At 38.9% G+C, this 26,338-nt stretch overlaps 1 protein-coding gene and 1 long non-coding RNA gene across 2 annotated transcripts in view; one reads left to right on the forward strand and one right to left on the reverse strand.

Moving 5' to 3' along the window:
- The first annotated feature begins 829 nt into the window (after positions 1–829).
- On the forward strand, positions 830–4,331 carry LOC148222991 (uncharacterized). The gene is made up of 3 exons (XR_015805105.1): positions 830–1,117; positions 3,933–3,995; positions 4,150–4,331. It is a non-coding gene; the product is annotated as an uncharacterized LOC148222991 (long non-coding RNA).
- A 2,979-nt stretch (positions 4,332–7,310) lies between these two features.
- GLUD1 (glutamate dehydrogenase 1) overlaps positions 7,311–26,338 on the reverse strand; it is a 28,809-nt gene continuing 9,781 nt past the window's right edge. Inside the window, exons 2-13 of the mRNA XM_014877990.2 lie at positions 23,932–24,012; positions 23,038–23,093; positions 22,084–22,147; positions 20,329–20,423; positions 16,076–16,255; positions 14,504–14,641; positions 13,340–13,477; positions 13,132–13,212; positions 12,221–12,344; positions 11,248–11,339; positions 9,253–9,315; positions 7,311–8,668 (exon numbers count right to left, since the gene is read on the reverse strand). Of these exons, the coding sequence (XP_014733476.1) occupies positions 8,549–8,668; positions 9,253–9,315; positions 11,248–11,339; positions 12,221–12,344; positions 13,132–13,212; positions 13,340–13,477; positions 14,504–14,641; positions 16,076–16,255; positions 20,329–20,423; positions 22,084–22,147; positions 23,038–23,093; positions 23,932–24,012 (1,232 nt within the window). The 3' untranslated portion in view covers positions 7,311–8,548. The remainder of the gene's footprint in view (positions 8,669–9,252; positions 9,316–11,247; positions 11,340–12,220; positions 12,345–13,131; positions 13,213–13,339; positions 13,478–14,503; positions 14,642–16,075; positions 16,256–20,328; positions 20,424–22,083; positions 22,148–23,037; positions 23,094–23,931; positions 24,013–26,338) is intronic.

The raw sequence follows: 26,338 nt of genomic DNA on the forward strand, positions 1-26,338 counted from the left end.
TTCTGTCCTGTGTGAAAGGGCACAACCGTAGTTCTGTTGTGGAAAGCTGGTGATCCCAGAAAAAAGTAAGCTTGGTGTTTTGGGTGAGGTCAGCTCCTGTGTGGCTGGACAACATAAAGGTGCCCTGTGAGAGGAACCAGGGTGCTCTGGGGGCCACATGCTCACAATCTGCATCCTGCACATCCCATCCCATTGGCTACAGCTGGAGGGACAAGGTTGGGCAGCTCAACCTTTTGGCGGCAGGAGTGAGCCCACCTGAACCCGACCAGCTGTTGCTGATGCTTGAGACTCTGGAGGCTGTGCTGATCCTGCAAAGTGTTTGCTGTGGGGACAGTGGGGAAGGACACAAACCTACTCTCCTGAGCCAGACCTTGGAAATAAGAGGTTAAAATATTAATTATGACACACCACGAAATTATGAGTCTTCTCTAACAAAATAAAGATTTCATCAGACACTTTAGAAAGCAGGGTTAGTGCCTCCCATTTCTTTTTATAGCAGTGAATTTTAAGTCCCACTGGGGATCAAAAGAACGTGGGCAAGAATCATCTGAAACTGGATACTTTTCTATGTAAGGTTTTGAAATGACAGAGTTGATTTAAGCAATTCTTCAGAAGTGTTTCTCAATGCAGTGTTTTTCTGCCTGGTTCATGATGGGCCGTGCCAGCCTGCCTATCCCCCTGCAGCACCAGAGCCTTTGGTCAGGACAGCTGTGGAATGCACACTGTTTACCAACTCCCCGATATGGAAAAACAAAGCTTTCATTCCTGGGCTATGGGAAACTTCTGCCAATGAATCCACGCCCTCTCTCCGGGGAGGAAATCATAACAAACATTAATGTCTCTTCACCCTTTTATGCCTGGTATATTAATCACCCAACAAGGGCTCATGACTTTTCCCTGTTCCAGTTTGCATTTGCCCTCTAACTACTGGGAGGAGTCCTGCTTTGTCTATAAAAAGCTGCACTTTGCCAAACAGTGTAACAGAACCGAACTTAGGGATTCACTCGCCCATCTCATCCGGGGAGAGAGGACCGAGCGAGCGTAGCCATGTTCGGGATTGGGAAGAAGCTCGCTGAGGAAGCTGTGCAACAAGCTGAAAGTGCTGCACATGTGGCAGGTAAATACAAATTGCTGCTTTCCCTCCTCTGGAGTGTGCCTTGGGCGTTAAAGTATTTGCCCTGCTCCCGCCCCTGCTGCTGGGAGCAAATCTGCCCTTAGGGCATGAACTCTATCGGTGCTGCCCTCAGGGGTGGGGTCAGCACATCCTGTAATATCCAAGCCCTCTAACACTATAGTAAGTGAAGGTCTGATATTAACTGCTGGTTTTCCATCGACTTTTCCTATTCTGGCTCATAGTGCGTGGGTGCTTAGATGATGTACTGATGACAGGGACAGCAGAAAGCTGAGAGCAGAGGCGAGGCTGCTTATTTAGGGCTTTGCTTCCTAATATGACCAGCCATGACAAATACGAGTTCTGTAGCAGCGCAGTGCATCAGCTCTGGGGGCTCTGATCCGCTCGGTGCTGCCCAGAGAGGCGCAGTTCAGTGCCCTGATGTCAGTGCTCCAGCCCTGCCAGCACCGCAGTCACGCATCCCACCGAGAGCACAAGTGCAGCTGCAGGGGCGCAGGGCATGAGCCAAGTTCGCTCCTGCAGAGAGTTTTGCTGAACTGGCCCTGAAGTTAAATAACCACCCTTAGTGGAGTTTTAATGTGGAGACCTGCACTACTGAGATTCCTGAATGTTTGTGCTTAGTATGTGAGCACTGGAAACTCGTATTTCTTTACATGACATTTAGGTAAACGAAACCAGTTATTTTGTCTGTGACTTCAAATGCTGTAGAAATATTACTTGTGGGCTATGTGCCCAATGAAGCAAGTGGGAAGCCTGCTACTTATTTACCATGACTTGGTTCATTTTACTAGGAAGAGGAACAATCCCACAGCCACCTTCTTTTCCAAAGAATTTGGATTTATTCTTAATTTAGCTATTTTTATGTTGAAGCATGAAAGAAAAACACCAGGATGTGGGCAATTGAAAGGGAACCATCAGTTTTTCAAATGAAAATTTCTTTCTGGTTTTGCCATAGAATAGTCCTAGAAATGCATGTTTTGTGACAGCTTTTTGATGTTCCTAACTTCTTTAACACTGGGGAAACATCTACTGTTTCCTATGCTGGAAGACAATATGGATGTTTTAGAAGGGACATTTATCATCTTCAGAGGAGCTGAGTACTAATCTCAATCAGCTGATGGAAAGAAATGTTTAGGGTCAACAAACTCTAAGAGCAAAGTTTAAAAATAGTAGCTGCAGTCCTTCCCCCTCTGTCCCAAGCACTCGAAGCTGAACCAGCCCTTTGGGTATCATCTGTCTGAAGCCCTTTGCCTGAACCCTGCCTACATCTTCCCAGCAAGTCCTGCATTTCAGTATGGCTCTTCCAGCTGGAATTAGATTCTGGAACAAGAGGGGGGTCCCAGACACTGGCCTGACCTTGGCCACTTCTGTGCAATCTGCACATACCTTGATGCCAGGCAGTAAACACACAGAACATGATGCTGAACTCCTCATGCCACTGTTAGTACTGCACTGACTGGAAGGATTTTAGAGGTACCTTCTAAACCTGCAATTAAATGAAAATAAAGGGGGATTAATGCCAGATTTCAAGTAGAAAAAGACTGTCTATCTGGTGGTTCTGCAACTATTAATTACCTTGTTTCTGAACTACTTCTGTTGTGCCTGCACATGCCCCAGGCACAGTCCCATGGGCCATTGCCAAGTACAGAGTGGCCCAACTGGGCTTTGCAATATCTAAAATTAGCACCTATCCCATGGGTCCTGAAAGGAGTCACGAACTTGGCTGTGACACAAGACTGCTATGGGAAGCATTTTCCTTAGTTGCACCTTATGAGCAGTGAACATCATTCACATTAGGAAACTGCAGCAAAAGATGGCATGTAATGGTAATTAGCATGTCTTTTAAGCAGTAAAAAATGTCCTGCAAGCTCAGGGTGAAACAGGCTACTGGTTTTTACAAGACACTAAAAAAACCCGCTGTTGAATTCAATGCAAGCCTGGAGACCTTTGAAGTTTTAGACACTCCCAGTCCACTCAAAAGTCTTTCCTCACCTCAGCATTTCTCCTTCCTGCCACTTCCATGAGGAATGTCTTGCTCAGTCAGCCACCCCCTCAGTATCTGTTGCGCAGAACAACAAATCTATGGTGTTTTTAAAAAAACAGTGCTTGGAGCTAGGGGTAATATATAAAGGTCCAATGCAAGGCTCTTTGCCTCAAACTTCTGACTCTTGTAAGCAAAACTTCCTTGACCATAGCTGTCAGAAGCTGATAATTTGAATATTTACCACTATCTTCTAGGCTGCAGACCTTTAAGACAATACCTTCTCTTGCTCTTAATTTTTCAGTATGTCTCTTCTATTGAACTTTTCCATGCCTTTAAAACTACTTTGGTCTCTTACAGAATACATTTTCTTTAGGTACAAGAGAAAGTTTTAGACTAATCACTATATTTTTGATGTGCTACTCATACAGCATGTCAGTTCAGAGAGTGAGCATCAGCTTATGCAATTGGCAAAAGAATCATTACCAATCAAACTGCTCTCAGCAGATCCTAGCCAGGCTAAGTAAAAGGAAGGTTTCATTGCACCTGATTCTCTAGGGTTTGTTTCTTGACAGTCTAGGTACCCCACGTTAACATCCATAATCTTCATCTATATCAAGACATATGGATACTGTGGGGAACTGCAATCAGAGTTCTAATAATTGCACCTCTACCACTAGATCAGGATGCCCATCCTTATGGAATAATTATTCATCTTCCAGCCCTGAAACATTTAGGGAAGCCTTTGAAAATGTGACTGTTGAAATTAGGGCTAGGGTGAAGACTGCTTAATTGAGCTTTTTTTTCTCCTAACTGCAGTTGACACGGTGAACCAGACTGTGCAGCAAGCAGCGGAGCAGGCTAAGAATGCTGGTCAGAAAGGTACAGTGATGTTCCTACTTATTTCAAAATGTCAGAAATATGAAATCCCAGACAGGGCACCCAATGCTACCTTGCTCCTTGTCCCACACCTGGTGGGAAAGGAGAAGCTATTGCAATGATGCTACAGTTCTCTTTGTTTTTTCTCTTTTAAAAGCACTTGATGAAGTCTACAAAGTTGCTGAAACTGGTGAAAAAGCTGTAAAAAATGTAGCAAACCAAGCAACTTCATGGGGCAAAAGCTTTGGACAATGAAGATCAAAATGTATCACCACTGAAATTTTTGTAAACAAGTTTCTACTACAAATACTCTTAAATAAAGACAATACTTAAACTCTACCTGGCTTGCATGTATTCCTTTGGTTTCACATATAAAACCACATATACAATCGCTTTCTAGGCTGGATTACTGCACAGAGCAGGCAGCTAGAGCTCTGCCATGCTACTAATGCAAAGATGTTTTTTGGTTTGGGTGGGGTTTTTCTTTGGTGGGGTAAGGGCTGGTTTAAGGCGGGCATCATGTAAAGTCAAGTACTTGAGAGCTGGTCTCACATTTTGTCACTGAGCCTAAATCCTGATTGTGTGTGTGTACAAGTTTCATAAGCTGATCACCCAACAGCCCTCTCCAGACAAGGTAAGAACCTCTGTGCATCTCTGACTGTATTTGTTCTTCTGATCTTATTGGTAAATTCACAGTTAGTTCCTGTGTTGAGGAAGGCTCAAATGTGTTTGAGGTGTATGTGACCACAGTACAGCAACACTGTGACACTCGGAGCCAATGCCAGCAGCAGGAGGTTGCACGGCTGCCAGCTGAGCACTTGGCTGCAGTACCTGCTTAGTACCGAGCTGGGTCACTGAGGCCACTCCAGCAGCTCTGCACAGCACAGGCACCATGGGCACTGCAGCCACACCATGCCACAGAGGAGGCACTGACCACGTCTGCAGGGTTCCTGTTAAACCCACACAGAGACAGCAGCTGAAAGAATCAGAACCAGCTCATTTTGAGTAACTCATCAATAACCAGAAAAAATCCTCAAAAGCTAGGAAGACTCTGTGTGCATACGAACTTAGAATGAGATCTTACAATCTGATACTACAGATTTCTCAATTAGTAGCTGAATAATTTAGAGGTTACTTACCCAGCGTCTTATAATCACAGCAAGAATTTCCATTGCTTTGACACTTCTTCCTGATGGTGACAGTTGCCATCAATGAAAAAGAGGTATAGTACTGAGTTCTTTGCTGGGATAAAAAAAAAGTCGTTCTGCTTGTTCTTCTGTATAATAGAAACATTTTGCATTTAGTAATTTGCAGGTGGCATTTGACCCTGAACACTGGTTGTCATCCTTATGTGATTCACTTGCAGCTTTAGAGTACTTCCTGAGCTACTATTCAACACAAACTATAAACCTAAGAAGTGTTAAGTGCTGAATGAGAGCTTACAGACAGCTGGTAAGGACGTGCTTAGCTCTATGTAGTAGGTGTGGTTCAGAGCAGTTACAAATCCGTGTTCAGATCTAACTTCAGGTCCTGATGGCTCCCTGCCAAACAGTACAGCAAGTTTCTTAGTAAATGTCTAGTGGCATATAAGTGAATACAAGCAGTGATAAGGTTATTAGCTAGCAGATAAGGTGTTTGTGTACATTATATAAGGAGGGTCCAACACCTAACTGAAGCTACAGTTTTAGTAAAAAAACCCAGTATTTATAACATGCATCCCAGAGAGTGATTGTTTTCTTCAATTGTAGCTTGGGCTGAGAAAAGGCTAGAGCTGCTTTGTTCCCAAACCTCTAAAATTACATTAACTCATACAAACTGTACAAAATTTTGCTACTTTCTTCTCTCTGTTGTTGAGAGGTACATGCACAAAATGTGGATAAGGAGCACAGGACTACTATTTTTTTCCTTAACTGTCTGATCACATTAGGAGTGAGGTCAACAATTCTAAGAACTAGTGTGAGCTTATTTCAGGCTATCACAAGAAGTCTGGGATAACTGATAAGGATTTGGTTCTTGTGTTGAGCTACAAAGGGCAAATCAGCTGACATGCTCTTAAGTCAGCCTCCAAGCATTTGTCTCCTCAAGAATCTCAACTCTTGACTTGGAAGTACCTTAAGTTGTTGTTACACCCGCCCTTGGATATGCTTGGATTCATGTCTCCAACACTGACTCTGTTTAACTTAACCTCTATTAAACATCTGTTTAAGAGATCAGTAACTACTGCAATCAAGCTGCTCAGTAGAGATCTAGTGAACATTAAGGGCTCATCTCTGGGTTTAGTAAAATCATGCCAGGTGGTAGGTCTGCTTTTTTTTCAAGATAGCCCCAGAAAAGAAGTGTTAATGTTTGTGTACACTAGAACATAGGATGCCAATGAACCAGGCAATTACAGGCCTGGTGCCTGTAATCGTGCAGGCTTTGGCTTTTTTTCCCTTCCAAGTTGGTAGGAGGTAGGAGATATTCCAGTTAGCTATTTATGCCAGCTTTCTGTATGCTCCAGCACTTAAAGGGTCACATTTTTCAAGTTTGCCAAGCCAAACTAGGGCTGCTTTACTAGCTAGAAAGGAAATCAAGTGGGGGAGGAAGAACAACAGTAAGAATTTTGCTTTAAATGAATTTGCTGCTAGATATGCAACACTACTTTTAAGATTATTTCTATTTTGTATAATACACCTGTTTATTTGTAAGCTTTTAGTCTCCACGTTTTGGTCACAAATTGTCAGAGCTGAACTGTTAAAATCATAATTTAGTTTTACACTTTATAATGGTTTATGTAAAAATGGCACTGAAGAATATGATCAAGGATACAGATCTTATGTTTAGAGATCCATACCTTGATCACAATAATTCTCAAGCTCAAAAGGTTCAGGTTTTTTTAAATAGTATGTGTGTATATACATATATATGTATGCTGCACTTAATTGATCTGTTCCACTTTTACAACCCTAGATGCCAGCATATATGATGGAGTAAGCCACTAATTAAGCCACTAATTAAATACCTCACACAGGTTTATTGCTCCATGCTAACTACTAAATATTTCTTCACACATATTTTAGAGGACAAGCTAAAAAGGCCTGAAATTATTTCCTAAATATATCAAATATAATTTGTAAATATATCTATTAAATATATCAAGATCTTGCTGACAGGCAAGTTCAAGAGAGAAACATCTGTATTAGTGAGCCCCTTAAGATAATTCAGTGACAGTATCTTAGTAGTGGTCAGGTAATGAATGGACATGTGCTGTGAAAAGCTGCAGATTGTAGCTACAGAAAGCTATTGTATGAAATAGAAAACAGTAATACACCAGCATAGTAGGTTTGGAAAGGTCAACTTTTTTTTAATAACTGCTCTCTCTCCAGGTTATGTCATGCAGTTACAAAGTAGTTAGGAAAAAGCATGAGTTTCTGGGAGGGACTAATTGTCTTTTTAAAAAAAACATTCATATTCATTACATAAATAACATCTGGCACTTCAAGGGGACTCCAAGGGACAAAAGCCTTACATTTCAAAAACTGTGCTTGATCCAATATTTTGTTGAGGTCCATTTTGTTGTACTTTATGTTCAAAATTTTCAAGACCTCCTGATGACAAAAAAAAAAAAAGGCTGTGTGTGTTAAGACAGTGAATTAAGTTTATAGCAGCATTCTAGCTCCTCTGTGGTTTGGCCAATGATTTCTGGGTTCAGTTTCACTCTAGTTGTTCACTGAGGCGGTATCTAATTTTCAGAAAGCCTCTGAAAGGAAAACACTGAAAAAGAATTCCAAAAAACCTAAGTATGATTGCTTACCAAATTCAGAACAACCCTTTCTTAAAAAAAGGAAACAACCAATAGTCAGAATAGTTACGTAGATACTTGATTAAAAACATAACTAGAGTTGCTCAATAGTTTCAGCTTATAAAAATATTAGTCTGTCAGTGCTACAAACGTCATGATGATAGTCAAACTAGCTTGAACAAGCAAGGAAAAGCAGTCCTGTAACAGTAGCACAGTTAAACAAAAAATATTGCCTTAAGAGAATCAGGCCTGAAGCTTTACTACAAATAAAAACTAGACTCCTATCAAAGTTAATCCCTGCTGGAGGCCCATTCTTCCTTTGACAATGCCACAGCATTGATCATACAAGGCCTTACTGAAAGTGCTGAAGCCAAAATTATGTCATTAAACAAAAGTGCATGAAGTAATAATGAGCTAAGTGCTCATATAGTACAGTATCTGATCTGAAGTCTGAGAAGTGGCTCAGATGGCAAGACCACTCTTTCATACATAAAATGTACCATTTTGTTTTGTAGGTGAAACACCCAGAATGGCCCCCACAAGTGCAGATGAACTGTTATCTTCAGATACATACTTGTATACAATTTCCTAATCCATGGATTTTTATTGTAAAAAAGACTAGTTTGGAACTGAAACTAATTGAGAATAGAATCCACTATAATGTCAGAAGAAAAGAAAATTTTGTGGTTACATGTAAACTTGTGATAAGCTTTCTCAAGAAGAGGGTACATTAACAGCGAAGGGTGGGATACAACAAGGAGCGGTCATGGCCTGTTTATGTAAAGGTCAAACCAGCCTCATTGTACACTTTGAAGACTTTCTCAATTGCATTGACATAGGCAGCTGTTCTCAGGTCCAGACCCAGGTTGTATGTCATGGCAGTACGCATGATTTGCTGAAAAAGAAAAGGTTACATGTAGTTTCTGCAAGTTTCTCCATAGGAGCTCAACAATTTTGCTTGTAAGATCCAAGCAAGGAGTATAAGGAGCTTCTAGATTGGTACCAGAGCTTGGATCCCTTGTGGATCAATTTTGAAATTTCTTGATTCCCCTTAAACTGAGAGCTGAAAGGTATTACCCCTTTTCAAGTCATACACTGAAAGGTAGAGATGAGATACTTCAAGTAGCCTTTGTTCCACCAAATAAACATACAGCATAGAGGAATTAATCTAAAAGTGCTAATGGTGAAGTGAAGCACTCTTATGTACATGTCCCAGATTAGCCAGGTACAAGAGGACAAGTAAAAAGTTTCTACTTACTACAGCTTCTACCAGAACAATCTCTAATGTTTATTATACCCAGTTAAAGCTGGCCACGATGGCACAGAGCAGAAATTCTTCATACTCTAAGTGACTTCCATTAATCATGTACTATTTATCTACTCCTTTAATTGCAAAAAAATTCTGGGCAAATTTAAAAATTGTCTTAAAGCCATGTGAGTTTTCTTTAATGTAAGTAGATATAGTTATGCAATATTTACCCGGGCAGAACGTTCCATCGTGTAAGCCAAGCCAGAGTGCACAATGTCTTTCTCAGATGCACCCTGCAACAACAGAGAATAAAAACAAGGTTTAATCCAAGATACAAAAAGGTCGTCATTGTGTGCTGGTGACAATGACATGCTGGATTCTCATAATTACTGAAGCTTGCTCACTCATTGTCTTCTAATGATGGGTGAAGAATCTAAACAGCCTTTACTGTGTTACTTGAAGAGCTAGCTATGATCAATTCAATTCTAAAACCTCAGATACAAGCACTGAAGACTTTTATGGGCCTAGATTCTAGATACATGATGCTACCATTATCTACTGATGTAGTAATTACTATTTTCAGCCTTCAGACCACACAGTAAATATTAAACAAAAAAGTTTCTAAGAGTCAACAACCTATCGTAATTGTTTTGAAGACAGACAGGTTTTAGAAAGGGCATAGATCCCTTTCCACATTATATTAGCCCTTAGCAACTCTACAACTGTATTTCCATTAAAATTTAAATACACAGAACAATAAGCAGTTGAAGAATTAGGATGACTCATTACAGGTTCAATGGTCCATCATCCTGATTGCTGTAGTTTACTTATAATTTGACATCTGGCTCCACAAAATACTTGCTTTCCCTCAAATACCAATTTGGGCTGGAAGTAGAAAGTACTAGGCCAGTTTCTATGGCTTGTGTTTAAGAGATCCAGCATTTGCTTTAAGCCACAGAACCCATCACACATGCTACTTGTATAGCCTAACATGTATAAAGTGTACCATTCTGGATCAGGCTAAATAAAGTTTTTGCTGTCATCTGGCTGTAGTCCAAGTTTACACAGACTTCCCCTGGATTTCTTCCTGAGGAAGCATGGTTTAATGTTTTTCACAACTTGCTGGACTTTTTTCCCCTCATTTGTCCCACCTTCTCCTGAATTAAGAGTTTAGAAACCAAACCAACTAGTGCCTTTAGTTTCCATGTATTTCCATGTATCCCTTGGCAGAGCATTGCACACCTGAACTGTCTGCTAGGAACCATCCCCTTATTCTTCACTGCGCACCTCACTGCGCCGGTTTTGTGGGAACACATCTCACTCTCTTCTACCACTCCCTGCAGTGGGCAATCTATCCTTACCCACCTCTTTCCATATCCCTCATTCTACAGCCCACTGTCTCCACCACAGGCCTCGTTCAGGCTAGTAGGACCTAGCTGAGTTCACTGTTCCATGGCAGAGAAGCTCCTGTACTTCTATCTATCCTTGTGATCTTGCTCTGAACTTTTTTCACACTTCCAAAATTTGAGGATGCAGAGACCTAACCTGCACACAGTATTCAGAAGGCAGCACACTCCGAATTCATATGGTGGTATCATTAGTCGTCTTCTACCTTCAGAACAATTTCTAATGCTGGATTTGCTTATTGATTGCTATGGATTTCTAGGATTGTACTTCACCTCCAAACTTTTCTTTTAAATGCAAATGGATGAGCTCACAACCCGTCACTTCACATGGAAACTTCCCCACCATGTATTGCTACACAATAGATAGCAATGAATTTTACCTTACATTTCCCTGCCTGTCGATTCACTCTTAAAGGAACAAGCTAGTTTTTCACCCAACTATTTAATTTTAGAGTTACAGAAACACAAAGCTGTCTGTGGTGTGATGTCTTGTTCAAAGTTTTTTGGAAAACCAGGCAAACTATATCAACAAGAACTCCAAAATACAAAAAGCATCTGCATTAAAACTGTATATTTTTCACTATATTGGAGGTATTTTGCATGGGCTGAAATAAAAAAAATCAAAAATAGCTTATTTCCAATATTCCAAAGCAGTTCAGATAATTTGCTTTCTTTGTTTGGCCATTAGGTTAATTATGTACTAATGCTTTGCTTGGGGAAAAGTGCTCCATGATAGCTACAATGGTAAAATTTAGATTTCAGTTAAAATATCAGAGTACAGCCCCATAACAGTAAAAAAACCCAGCAGCAACTACTTACCGATATCCTGTCTTGAAATTCTGCTGTAGGCACAACTGGAATAGTTCCCCCATGTTTCCCAAACTTTCTTTCCAAGCTTTCCTGGACAGACACTAAAAAGGAAAAAAAAAAAGTCGATGCAAGGTAATTGACAAATGTGAAATTTTAGAATTCTTTTTTCCCTTACAACACGAGCAGTGCTTTGGTATTTTCATAGATATTTATTTCATCTTAGTTCTTGAAATTCTGAAATTCCTAAACAGCAACAAAGAGCATTTGAGACGACATAAAGTTAAGGATTTAAATGAGAATTGCCATAACGCTCCACTACTTTAGAAACACCTTACAATGTATGATTTATGAGAAAGGGCTATATTAAAAACTATTCAGGTGTATGTTTTGTCAAGTCCAGTGTCTCAAGAGTCTCATGTTTTCTATAGAGTCCTGTTTAAAATGGAGCAACATCCTCCAGCTCTTCTCCACTGAGCTTCCTCTCCTTACGTAGTTGTTGTTACTGTTTCCCAGAAAGCAGACAGCACACAATGACCATAAGTGGAACTGTGAGCCATAATCAGGTTTTTCCAGTGTCTGTCACTATTACATTATTGGCCTTTATAGAAATCCCTTATTGTTTCATGTGCAGAACAATGGCACCCACTTGAACTTCATTTGAATGCTTCCTAAATACCAAATGTACAGCTAAAAGATGTTTATTAAGAAGTAGTAAATATTTCACTTAAGTGGTATGACTTTACTATTTTACAAAACTGACAAAGAATTAAAAGATAATCAAAAAAGTATGCATTTGAGTCATTAGAGTTGCAGGTCAGTTAACCTATTAAACTTTTTCTATTCTTTAGCAAGCAGCAATTACAGACTTCTGGGGAAATTGTGGTGAATTTTAAAAAGTTCTGTTTTCATTTCTCCCAAATTTGGTGTTTGCTAGTCCAGTCTATTAATTAGACAGCATGTGGAAGCAGAAGTGAGCACTTACTGAGCAAGTGGTAGTTTGAATCTCTTTCATACTTGAAAGTCAAACGGCCGTAACTGACGTGGTTCAAGTTTTTCAGCCATTCAAAGTAGGATACTGTTACACCACCAGCATTCAGGTAAAGATCCTGCACAGAAAGAATAAATATTTTGAATTGTGACCACATGACACAGACAGCACTACCATGTTCTGCAACAGTAAGCAGTATTATGTACAAGGCACCACTTTAAACTGCAGAACTTCTTCTGTCTTCTGACAATCCAGTTCCTACTCTTACAGGACAACACCCTCTTCTTCAGTTCAGGGATTACTTCTACTGATTTAAAATAGGACTTGATTTTAGAACACACCAAGTTCAGGTGTGCTTGACTGACTACTTACTTCTATTTTAGCACAAGTGTTTAAGAAAATTATAACATTCTTAGGCCATCTCAGTGAATAAAGGCTGAAGATCACCTCCTCTATCTAGCAAGATCACTTGATCAGGACACCCTTGCTCTGTGAAAAAATTGTCATTATAGCTGGATAGGTCTTATTCTTTCAAATTATCACTACACATACTCTATACACTCTGCAGTACACAGTTCTGTCAGAACATCACCCAGACACACCGTGTCTACAAACTGACCAGAATATTTACTTTTCCTTCCTCCTGTGCTTAGTGCACTTTCTGACTGAGCAAATGTCAGCTAATAATCATTGTTCTTTGGTCATTTACAGTTGTAGCAAGGTCTTCAATTAAATATTATCATTCTTCAGCAACATTGACAGCCATTTCCTAGACATCAGTTATTAAAAACCACTCTTAGAGAACGAATGGCTATTAACAAAAGCCTTCAATAACTTGTGTCTTGGTACTCCTCACAAAAATGTTCCTTTTGTAGTGAAAATTAAAGGTCATGATAGAACCTTACAGGGATAACCATGATATTCCGCTCCAAGAAGATTTTGTCAGCTTCAGGAGTTGTAGGCCCATTAGCACCTTCAGCAATAATCTGAAAGAAATCACAGCACAGAGTAACTCAGAGGTATAGCTTTGCGGTTTTTTATGCTGATTATAGAATATTAGTATTTAAACAGACCATCTCTATTTCTCATTTCCATTTGAACTCTTTGACTTACTTTTGCTTTAACCTTGTGTGCGTTGGCCTTGGTCAACTGCTTCTCGCTGGCAGCAGGGATGAGAATGTCACAGTCTGTTTCCAGAATGCTGCCCTCAAGTGGCTTTGCTTTAGGGAAGCCCATGATTGTCCCGTGTTGCTGTTTGGAGAAAACAAACCACTGCGGTTTTAGTGTGTTGTGCACTCATACAAATTTCTTCCCTTCTGACTTTCAGGGAGAGAAAAGGGAGAAGCAACAATACTAGAGAGACAGCACATAATTCCTATCCTTACTTAGACATAAAAAGCAAGCTACAAAGCTTCAGAAACAAAGTTCCCAAGACTGAAGCATAACAGCTCTCTGCATAAAGACAAAAAAAGGTTCCTCTCAGCTCTTAAAATAGTTTTGAAACAACTGAAATGACTCACTATCTGCTACACCCAGGATAAGTTGCATCAGATAAGGTTCCAATGCTTTTAGAATTCAGTACTACAACCGTAGCCTTTGTTTAGTGATAGAATCTTCATTCTTTTGAGAAAGAGGGTGATAAAGAAATTCAAATATTCCCTATACAAAAGAAGACACATCAAATAAACACCTAAGAAACTTTAAGCAGAAGATTGTATTTTAGTGCCTGTGAACTGTCCCCTCAAGTCTGCTTTACTTGGAAACTGAAATCAAAAGACCACATCCAGTTTTCATTATAAACTACACATTCAAGTCACACTGCCAGGCAGGCTTTCATTCTTTCAAAAGCGTCCAACAGGTAAGAAACAGCAAAAGTACACTTTGTACATCTTAAATGACCATGTGCTTGTGATTCTCACTCAGGAACCCTTCAGGAACCTCTTTGCTCTGGTTCCTTAAGATATCTTCCCTACTTTAGGCATAAGAAAGGCAATATATTAATAGTGATTCCAAATCTGAAAACAAAATAATTATCCTGCACACACAGACTTTTTTTTGAGAGTCAGGTCAAAGGGTGAAAAAGCTACCACCAGCATTTGCATTCTTGTTGGGGATAAGAAGGAAAAGTCAGAAGAATCAACATTTCTAAACCATTTTGTAAGGACTATTGGCAGCGTGCTTTAAACACCACAATACCAGTCTACAGTAATCAGTTCATTCTATGTACTTGCAAAGCTGACAAAAACGAAACTTCTTCTGCTTAGCTAAGTTTCATACCAATTTGAAATCTTCTAGTTCCTTTGGGTCAATCCCATCAGGATTCCAGATGGAACCATTAAACTCTCCGACAGCGACGCATTTTGCGCCATAACGATGCAAATATCTCATAGAATGCAGGCCCACATTACCAAATCCCTGAAGGTGGAAAGAGAAAGGGAAAAGTAGTTAATCCTCCAGCTAAAGTGATGATTTACTGCTAAGGCTTATACAGTTTTAAATAGTTCTTCATCTATTGGCACATCTTGGCATTAGATGATGTGTATAGGCAAGATGGAAGAAATCTACAAATATTCTATTCTTGTTTGAATACCATTGCAGAAATTACACACTGTAGCCAGCAATATATAGCTATGGTAAGTGTTTTATACCGGAAATGTAGAAAGGGAGAGGTAATGCCACTAAGAAAATGTCAAAACTCTGATGTTTATCAACTTGGGAACATTCTGTGTATCTACTTTATGACTGGCACCATCTTAAAGGCATAAGTGGATTTTTGTATGACTACTGACTTAATTCCAGGCCATTAAGTTCCTTTACTTCCAGGATGCTGATGTTTTGAAAGAACACACATAGCAGACCAAAAGGTTGTATGATCGATGCTGGAAGTTTGTCATACAATTCCATGCTGGAAAAAAAGCTGAATAAAAAAATTCCTGTGTAACACAGCTTCAATTATACTTGGGATTTTTGCTTATGTATTAGAAGCAAACTTTGGTATAAGAGTCTGTCATGCCTTAGGTCTCTTTGAAATGCTCTAGGCTCATTTTCCTACAAGAATATTCTGCTTTTCTTATGGCCATGTTTTCAGTCTAAGTTTTGCTTAAGTGTGTGTTGGTTAGTCCTCTGCCAAGCATGAAAATGTCAAAGAGCAGGGAGATGAGCATGCTGCTGGGCCTATGCAGAGCAGAGATGTTTGTTCAAGCCCACAGGTTAACTAGAGGACAACTTGGAGGTTACAATTACTCTGCTATTTCTAACAAGCCCTTTTTGGAAACAACAAAACGAATCAAACTCTCCATTTAACATACTGTTTAAAGTTGAACAAGTTTCCTTTCTTTGAAATTTTAGGAACGATAATGCATTCTGCTGACTATCAAACCCTTTCAAAATTCAACTACATAAATCCCCAAGTCTTAGGAACACCAAAAATGTACATTCAACCCTATGAATTTAGGATAAGGTATTAGTTTCTATTTTTCCAACTGCTTACTCCTTAATCGAACAAGAACAAAAGCCTCAATTCCTCCTCTCCTTAAATTTTTTATTGTAAAACATGGCAACAAATTTTGTGTAAGTAAAACTAGTGTCACAACTCACTGAAAAGTGTGCTATGCCTTAGTTTAAAGAACTCCTGTAACTGTAATCATTTTGGTATTTGCAGCTTACAAGATCATTATAGAGATTTAGAGGACACCTCTGTTGCTTGAAAAGTGTTTCTAAAGTTTGAAAGTAAAGGTTAACTTGGAAGTTTTAAAGCTCTCTCAGTTTTTAAGGGCTACAGCCTGTTTTAAAAACAGCTCTACTGAAAGTCTGCATACTACGTTTCCTACAGTCCAAGGAAAAAGTTACCTGAACAGCAAATGTTTTATCTCCAAATCCTGGAGTCATTCCTAATAAGCTCATATATGAGGCTTCATTGATGAAATTTTCAATTCCATGGAAGACACCACGACCAGTTGCAGATATACGTCCATGGATCCCACCCTGGCTGATGGGTTTACCAGTTACACATGCGTGTGCATTAATATCCTGTAAAACAGCAAAGGACTTGTGAGACATGGAATTAATCAAACAAGAAACAGCTGGAACAAGAAGTTTTGTACACTTCAGACAAAGGAAAATGGAAATTTTAAGAGTCAGAACATGATATAGCTTAAATGCATTTAGTTTGTAAAGATGATTTCCTTCCTCACTTTGTGTAAACGCCTCAGAATATTCTGTCAGGAAAGCTGTGTAACGTAATAGTGGATATGGTCTATGATTTTTTCTTGCCTCTAAATGTGTATGTTAACTTCAGTCTGTGTATCACAGTGATATCCACAGGGAGACAAATCAAAAAGCTTTCAGGAATGTTTCTCCAAGTCAGCTCCTATTTACGACCATAATTGCTTTATATCATTACTTTAGATATCCTAAATTTAAGGGCTTAAATATATCCTTGAACTGGCTTTTAATCATCTTTAAACAGTGTTCCTTTATAACAAATTCAGTTATTTTGCAATTACAAAATGAGGTATGAGATCTATAGTCAGAATACAGGGATGGTCTCAAAGGAAATCTGCAGTTTGAAGGTCATATGGGAAAAGTTGAGTATTTACTACTTTTATTCAGAAAAGCAGCATTTTCAATCAAGCCTCTATTCTTAATTTGGTGGCAATAAAACTAAGTTTTCCATATGCTGGATAGTCAGCCAAGATAAAATAGCTATTTAAAACCATAGCTGATTTTTCCAATTGGAATTCATAACTTGAAAGAAATTCTTCTAAACCAGACACTGGACCTCCCTCTTCTGTCACCAGTGGTTCCCATGCTCCCACACCCTGGGAGCACAGTCACATGGTGGCTTGGCTTCCAACACAAGTGAAAAAGTAGGGATGAAAGAGAATCCACTGAAATGAGTGTGCCAGCAGCCGGATGGGTTTCCATTCCACCAGCCACACATTCCCTTGTGCCAAAGGCATTTGCATGCCTGTGCTGCAGGATGCTTGGTGAGAGGAAGGAAAGGAGCAGACAAAAGTAAGTGGAGGCAGAATGGCTGGAGGAGAATAGTGCCCTAATGAAGACTAAAACAATTTACTGTTTGAAAACGATAATGAGTTACATATAACCCTCTTTAAGAACAATAAAAGTGATGCTGGGCTTGCCACAGAATTCCTAATTCAGCCTCCCAAAATAGAGCTCGCTGCTCTCCATAAGCTGTATGCTCCCTCTTGTGGCATGTCAACTGTAACAAAGATTGGCAGGGGTGTTTTCTTGGAACGACTTGGCCTGATGTTTTGATGGACTTTCAGGTTTTTATTCTGTTAAACAAAAACCTTAAACTACGCTTTGGGCTTCGTGCATTCACAAAAGAGAAAATATATTTTATAAATAAGTGAAGAAACACAGCTTCCCACCATATATAAGAATGTATTTATCAAAGTCCTTTCCTGCGTACAAAAGTCAGTTGATTGTGTCAGGAAGGAAAGAACACTGGAAAGGATTAATTTAATAAAAAACTTCAGCCATATATAATTCAGTGATCCAGCAACTTCAGATGGATTTTCTGGAACAGTTAACATGGTAGTTATTACCAACTTGCATGGTTTGTCAAGAAAACAGAGCATGAAGTGTGAGGGCAGATCCAGGTCTTCTTAAAGTCACATATAAAAGCCACAGCTGATGCCAAAGTCCTAAAATCTTTGGTTTCAAGTCAATAAACAAAAACTTTTAACACATTTTGGGTGAAAACCAAAGAGCATTGCTTTTACTGAGAACCTTGAAAAATGGCTTATAGCTAGCATCAAGGACTTCTGTATCAGCACTGGTAGCTTATGAAGTTAGCTGGTGATGTTCAGGCACTAACTTCTGCTCCTTTCCTAACCCCTTTCCCCCCTGCAATGATGCTCTCCTTGTCTCTCCAGCTTCCTGGCTCTGTATGGTAGGTTTTGAGCAAACTTCCCCTGTCTGTTTATATCTGTTATTTGATTTATCCTCCCCACTTGAAACTCCCTGAACACAGCTGGGTGCAGTGTGCAAGCACAGAGCCATCAGGTCTGTATCTCAGACAGATCCCTCTCACCAGAGTGATCTTACCACCCCACTGAAAGCAGTCCCTTGCACAGCTTCCATCTGTGTTTGGAATTACATCTTGTTTCACTTTTGTTCATTGCTCATTTTCTGCTCTTAGTTCCCTTTCATTCCTCCCCCATGGTCACTTTTATCTTTTTAGTATTCCTTAATCACCTTTCTTTTCGCTCTTGGTGTCCCAACCAGATAGTTATCTGAAACATATTCCTCTAGCAACTGGTTTTGATGGATTATTTTCCTTTTTATAGTCTTGTCAGAATTCTCACTTTCCTTCTCCATTACCTGGTCATTCTCCACAGTAGCTCTGGAGTTCCACTGTGGCTACCACTCTCTCTTGAGTGTACAAACAAGTAACTCAACAAAAGTAAATAAACTAACATTTACTTTCCCATCCCCCCTGCCCCCTTATTTCCATTTTTTTATTAACTTGCAGAAAAGTATTCTTGAATCCCCAGGTTTTTTAATTTTTTCAATAGGATACTGCCATACAGAGGGAGTCTAAAAAGAAGCTGTTGTAGCATAATTCCAATTTTAATCCTCAGTAGTTATTTTATTTTCTGTTGTCATTGAATCTTAAGAATGTGTAGGGCTACACAATAAGGTGAGATTATAAAGTGGAAAGAATAAGAAATTCATCCATTCAGTTTAATTTTTTAAAAATTGAGCTTTTGTATAAAACTGTATGATAACTCTTCAATACAGCAAATCTTAAAGCAGGTCACTTGTGATCCTTCTTGTCAGTCTTAATAATACAGTGCTGTTGTATCACAGTGAAATACACATTTTAGTGCAATGCTTTGAGGCGGTAGTTTTGCTCTAAATCGGAATTTTAAGTTCTGAGGGAACTAGGTGCCACCTTGCATATTGGAGTCCTTCAGAAGTCATGATTTTGTCTTTTTATCAGATACCAAGTTTTAATTAAAATATTTACCTATGTGAGTAGCAAAAAGCAAATAATGTTTTACAGTGATATCTCTAATGGAGAGCTCTGTGTAAAAGTGATTTAACTCAACTAATCAGCATGCCACAGCTGATTCCTCAAGCATTCCTTTTTTCCTTCCATAAGATACCTCAGACTGTATTTCAGACTTAGAATAACCTGTGCCACTCCACCTCCTACTGTCCAAGAAGGCCTCAGTCAAGTCTTGTGCCAGGAGACTGCCTGAGGACAGCCAGGCACATCTTGAGCAATGTGGCACGTGGTGGGTGGCACTAATGCCCGAGGCACCGAGGTGAACTGGGAGCTGCTGGAAGGGACTGCACAAAGTACAAGGAAAGAGTCTTTTTGCTTCAAAAGGAGCTGGGATAGGCAAACATGCAATAGATTAGCATATTAACACAGCTACTAAATACATTTTTCTTTGAACAGACCTCTTGAAAGTACACAACAAAAGTGTTTGGTTAACAGGTACAAATAACCCCACTGACACAAGGACAAAGGCCAAACCAAAGGCTAGCATTAAAAAGTAATTAAAAAAAGACCTTAATTTCTTTTTATTGCCTCCCGGGCTATAAATTATGTCAGTGTCCTTTTGCTTTACACTTTGAAGAATTTAAGTCCACAATGAAACTTGTTACTTCTAGGAGACTGCAGAGAATCTCAAAACTTTTACAAGTTATACCAATAGTGTGAACTTAATTTGCATGGTCTCTTAAATGAACAAAACCGTGAGCATGTATTTAATAAAACTTGTAAATTCAGTTATCAGTTAACAACTTTAAATTAGTAATTACAGTACCAATGAAAAACAGAGGAAAATTATAGAAATATAAACGAATTTTAGACTATACACCCTTAAAAACAGTGTATTTGCTTTTTGTTCAACAGTTGCAATTAGTATTGTATCAGAGAAGCTTCTTTTAAGGCTAGTGTAAGAATGTTAACCTTAAAGCTATTTTTCCTTTGCTGTACCCTAAGATCCTCACACCATTGAGGTTGTCACAGTTTGCAAGAATATTTTTAGATCCAATAAGTAAACAAATTGATATGATTAGGCAGCTTTTCTGCTTGAAAGCCTCGGCTCAAGACTTACATAGTGCCCTATGGTACTGGCATAGGTGTCAGCAATCCAGGACATCTCCCTCTCCCCCGTGCTCATATCAGGAGCAGGCACATCCACACCAGGTCCTGTTGGCAACAGTGAAAAACAGTTCTTAAGGATCAAACACAGTTAGTTATTTTCAGTCATTATTCCCTTGGGAACTGTGCAGGCTTTGGCAGAGAAGAACTGTTTTCCTGTTTAATCCTCAGTTTATTATGCAAGCAACATATTCTTCTGGATTCAGTGCAGTTTTAGATGCTGTATCACACCTTACTACAATATTATCAAAACCCCCAACCTTTATATAAGCCATTTGATAAAAGGTGAAGGCCACTTTGTCAATAAAAAGTCAGAGCAGGATAGTGCATCAAAAGTGGTTTGGGTTTTTTTGCAGCGAGGGTGCTATCTAGCTATGATTTCTATATACTGTGACATTGATTGGATTCTTTGCATAAGAATTTCCTTCCTGCTCCTGGGTGAGTTTAAATATTGAAGGTAGGCTGTTCCTAGTCATTGCACTGTAGCACATGCATTTGATTTTACTGCTTACTTCAAGACAGGTTTCATTTCTCTTTCTTGATGAAATAAACCTTTAAAAGAAGTCTCACACATCTGTTGAAATTAAAAAAAAGAATATCTGTTTTTTCTGTAGCTAGCTAAAAATAGTATTTCCCCAGACTATACAGGATTCTAGACGCTTGCCAATCAGGATATTATATGCAACTCTGCCCCAACAATTTTTTCTAAGCATTTTTAAAAGGTTTGTGAAAGTTGTGTAGCACCACCCAGAGAGCCTAAAAAGAAAACAATTTTATCAAACCATTTTAATTGTCACTGAACTAATTATCACAACAAGCTGTTGTGTATAGTAAAACCATAATCACATGTAACATCAGTAAGTGTGCTTATAAAGGAGCTTAATTTACATGATAAACACTGTGTCTGGAAGGGCAGATGACAAACACTCCGGATGAAGAGCAAGAAAATGCAGATAAAAGGATACACATTCCCAAGGCAGTTAGATACCAGGAATACATGACAGACCTTTAACTAATTACATGCCTCATTATTCATTTGAGTAAGAACCCTCTCTGGGCAAAGCTGCTCCCTCTAATTAAAAGTTGAGCTGGTAATATCTAGCTTTCTGCAGAGGAGATGTCCAGACAGCAACTCCAGACAGCAAAGCTACAGAACAGCTCAGGGCTGAGTGTGAACGAAGCCTCTACTAACATTACAGGAGCTGAGGTTCTGTCACAACAGGCTCCTATGCCTCTTGCCTACACTTCCCTTGCAGCCTCTGGTTGCCATGGGTGAAGCCATCGACTTTTGCTGGGGTGGATCTTCTATTTCCTTCCTCTCTTTCCTCAGATACTGCCAAAAGCCTCAACTGAGACTACAGGAAACAGCAACAGTGAAGAGTTTGCTATTAGAGATTAAAACTGCAACGAATATGGTCACCATTTTATGATCTAACTCTGAGAGAAATGTGATTCATTTTAGATACCATGACCTCAGCTTTTGTGGCTTCTCATAGCAGAACAGCCACCAGAAAAAGTTAAGACACAGTTCCCTATAAAATGCACTAGGATGGAATGACTCAATTCTTTGTGGTTCTTGCTGAAAATTCTGTACCCAAAATGTTTACAGTTCCCAAAAATACTTTTATTTAAGGATATTATCTAATGGACACTGCCAATGCACAATAAATGAGATTCTAAATTAGAATAGTAAAGCTGCCCAACATACCAATAAAACCCTTTTTTGCCAGCTCCATGGTAAACCTTCTTGTGATCTTTTCTAATTCATTGTCCTGTAGAGAAAAGGCAATAAATATCAGAAGAAATCATTAGTGCTTGTGAATATTTGCTCAAACTTAGCTCAAGCATAAGTGAATGCTCTCTTCTTTTAGAAGAAAGGATGATTCATAATTTATATAATTTATATGCCACTCCCTAGCAGACTGTTGGTATTCAGGCAGCACAAGAAACATTGGGCTTTCTTTCTGTACATTCTGATCCATGACAAGTCGGGAGCATGGCACAGGAAGAACAACCTGTGCCCACAGCAGACATTTCCAGCAAACAAATCTGATATCCTGTGTGAACGATTTACAACCAGCAACAGCACGAGCTGGCCCTGCCAGTTGTGTAATCAACACAGCCAAACAACTTGACACAAATCCTTACAGGAGCTTTGAGCTTAGAATATCTGTTATGAATTCTGGTATTCCTTTCTGTACACATTGCTTTAATTAGGGCAAGAAGGCAAGCCTGCAGTAAACCTTTTATAAGCCAAGTTAGTTATTATTCACACTGGAACACTACATAGAGTGGTTTAATGGAGCATAAAACTATTAGTCAAAATAAACAAAAATATTAACTTTTTTTTGAAGAGTAACTTAATTTAAGCTTTTATTAACAGTATCAACTTTAAAAAAATTCCAAGTTCCAAATTATTTGTAGTCCCCTGATTTTCAGAAAAAAATGAATAAATTAAGTAATTGAAGTATTCCACCTCTGAAACACAGACCTTTTAAAAATTCTTTTCCTACCTATTGGCATGCACAGGCTACATTCAGCCTTTACACAGGCAGAAGTGGCAGGAGGTTTTAAGTGGTCATTAATGCCCTTAGAAGAGCTTTTTTAACTGGCTGGCTTCAGTATTGCAGATAACCAAATTTTTATCTATGATTAGGCTTACTGTGTAGTTCTTGGGATTGATCTTGACACCAGCCTTTGCCCCACCAAATGGCACATCTACAAGAATGCAAAGGAAAATCATTTTACTTTTTCAACAATAAAGGCAGAACACATGAGAAAGATGTGTAATTTTATCTTTGATTTTAGCAGTGATTTTGGTTTAGCTGCGTTTATGGCTTCTGAAGTGTAAGTTATAATCTGATCTAGGTACTCTTATAAAAATAGGAGATTTTTCAAGGCACTTTGAAAATGGTCTTCAGAACTCAAAAGTTCATTATTTAAATTTTCTATGCTTAAATATCTTTTGTCCATGACACTTCCGGAAATAATAAGTTTTACCTTTTATATTTTACTGGTTTAGCTCAAAAATTTTACTTTGGCAGTCCTAAGCATATCTATATACATTAGGAAAGTATTTTCTCTTCTTACACATAATAAGTAGATTCTCTTCAAACTCCTCTGCAATTTAGTAGCTGTGTACAAATTATACTTCTTTATAACCCATAAAGGAATTTTATCCTTCTCTCAGGCAGGTCATCTGCCTGAATCCTTTACAGCCTTCATCTGTTCCCCCTAAAATTAGTCTCCTACTAATCCAAGTTTGTCATACTTGAATTTCAGCTCAAGATACAGTACTTTCTATGAAAAAGGATAGTTAGCAGAATTTGGACTTTTCAAATGAAAATACAACCTTACTGAAGTATTTTCAGTAACAGCAGAGGGAATACGTATTATTATTTTTATTATATAGATTTTTCCCACCTTGCTATAGATTTAAGTTAGAGATTAATGTCTGAAATTAATTTTACTGAATTTACATGTGTTTTTTCATGTAATTATATCAGTACTGATTGAAACCGAAGATTGAAATCTTGCTTGACAAATGAACACTTACCAACCACAGCACATTTGTATGTCATGAGAGATGCTAAGGCTTTCACTTCATCCACACTAACGTCCATACTATAGCGAATACCTGCAAAACACACATGAGCAAAAATAGGAATTCACTAAATAGCTTCATAAGTATTTATAAATTGGGAAGGGTAATTCTATACTAACAATCTTTAACATGCAAGGAGGTAGTTTATCAACTTATTTGCTCTAAGAGGTGAAGAACAAGACTCTGTTTCCCTACTTAAATATCTACCTTTTATGTAGCAGAAATTCACTACTTCAGTAATTTTCTATGAAGTAGCTTAATGGCAGCACTCGGCCTTAGGGGAAAAAGTGAATATTCCTTGTGAAAAAGATGAATCAAGCTGACAGGTAGCTAAGAGCAGAGTTTTCAAGAGGCTGATAAAGCACTTCAGCATTCCACAAGATCTTTAGCTTTGGATTTCATTCATTGTATATACAAGATTAACTTTGTGCTTCAACATAACTTATCAAGTACAGGCTATAATAAAGTCTTTTTGATACAGTAATACAAGATCATGTTAAGTTTTAAGCCTTGGCTTCAAGGCCCTTACTGCTAGGCATAGCCACAAAACAAAAAGCAATAAACCACTCTGCTAGTTCAAATTTTTCCAAAACACTTTGAGGGAATAGTCCTACACCAGCCAGCTTGTGAGACCAGGCCACCCATCCCACAGCCACATGGAAGGCAGCCCACACCTGCATTCCCTGCTCCAAGTCACTCAGCAGGGCTGCAAGTGTGTGCTGACACATGGTACAAATGCAAATTCAATTTGTTGTGCGCTGGCAGCAGCTCAGATGCAAAATGGGTGAGCTCAGCATTCTAGGCAGCTCAAAGCCAAGTAAAAAAATGGTTACACAGAGGTAAAGAGATCTTTCACCTGCCTGACTCTTACCAGTCTTCTGAAAAATGGAAAAATCCAATACATTGATTGAACTCAAAGTTAAGATTCATGTATCTGAAGGTAGCTATAGAGTAGGAAATATTTAATCAAACTGTCAGAGCAGAAAAAGAGAACTAGAAACACTTAAACATGACGTTTAAGATCAACATGTGCCCAAAGTCACGTGGCCACAGCCAAAAGGGCCCTATGGCTGTATGTTTGTTTCTATCCAAGCTTCTCCTATTTAACTAAGCATACAACAGAGCCATGAATGATTTATTATTCACATCTCTACTCCCTAAATCTTTGGTTGCAAATTATTCCAAGTTGCACGGCAACAGAGTGTACTTTAGATGCCAGAACATGGCACCACAAATTTCCTATTATATAAAGAGAAGACCATATTCAGGTTCTCAGGAGTGAAAAAAGGCCAGCATACATTATCCAAACTAAAGCACTGTGCTGCTATGAAAGCCATTCCTGAATGCTCTGGAAACAATCCCAGTTTCAAAGGAACTAAGTGTTGCTCAAATAAAGCTGAGGGCCAAGCGCTGCTTTCTTATGTGAGTTCAATCAGTAAAAGAAAGTACCATGCCTCTGCAGAACAGAATTTAAATTTATTGTGTGAAGGGTGGTCTCCAAAAGCAAACTAAGTAGTTTCTGACTTAGATAGCTGCATGGAATTAATATCTGAGCTTTCAATAACCTTCTCATGGGAAGTAATATTCAAAATTTAAGTAGAACCCATCAGAGCCCAAAAGACCAGTCAAAGTTAGAATAGAAATATGTTGGGTTTTCTTTAATATGTCTTACTCTGATCCTTCAGAGGAGCAGTTATCCTTGTCAAGCTTTGAGCAGAATGAGCACTACCTATGGCACTGACTATCAGGCCTGGGGAAATCATTCCCTCTTGGTTGAGCAGGTACTCTGGGGACAGGTCTCATCTGAGTATTGCTCAAGCCAGCCAAGTTTGGAGTCACAGCCTATGTTGGCCAGAAGTGAACTCTGCCCCTCCACCCCCAGCTGAACTAGATCACTGTGTATTTATTCAACCCATATACTTATTTAAATTTCCAAGCTGTGTATACAAAGCAGTTTTGCTATAAATGTACTCCTGCAGGCATACAAAATGTTGTTTATTGATATATGAAAAGCAGCAAGGAGACTAAATACTTTGGGATAGTTATCTTGCACAGTTTAAAGAGAGAAGCAAAATACAAAAAGAGAGGGAAGCCTCTTCTGCAAATCATAGGGAAGATAGGATCTGAAGAGGTAAACAAGCAGCACTTTAACTAGAAGTGCTAGTGCATGTACTCACTCCAGTGCATGTGAAACAGTTAGATCTCTGGTTCTGTGCATTTCAGTCAAGGATTACCACAAACTTTGATGTAACAAATGTTAAGTTTTCATATCAAGGTAAATATGGAAAAAGCCCCAAAACTAACAAAGTATTGACAGGCTTTCAACTGAGCTGCCCGTCAGCCATGTACACATACCAGA

This window comes from Sturnus vulgaris, chromosome 8 (genome assembly GCF_052056855.1).
Source record: "Sturnus vulgaris isolate bStuVul1 chromosome 8, bStuVul1.hap1, whole genome shotgun sequence".
Lineage (NCBI taxonomy): Eukaryota > Metazoa > Chordata > Aves > Passeriformes > Sturnidae > Sturnus > Sturnus vulgaris.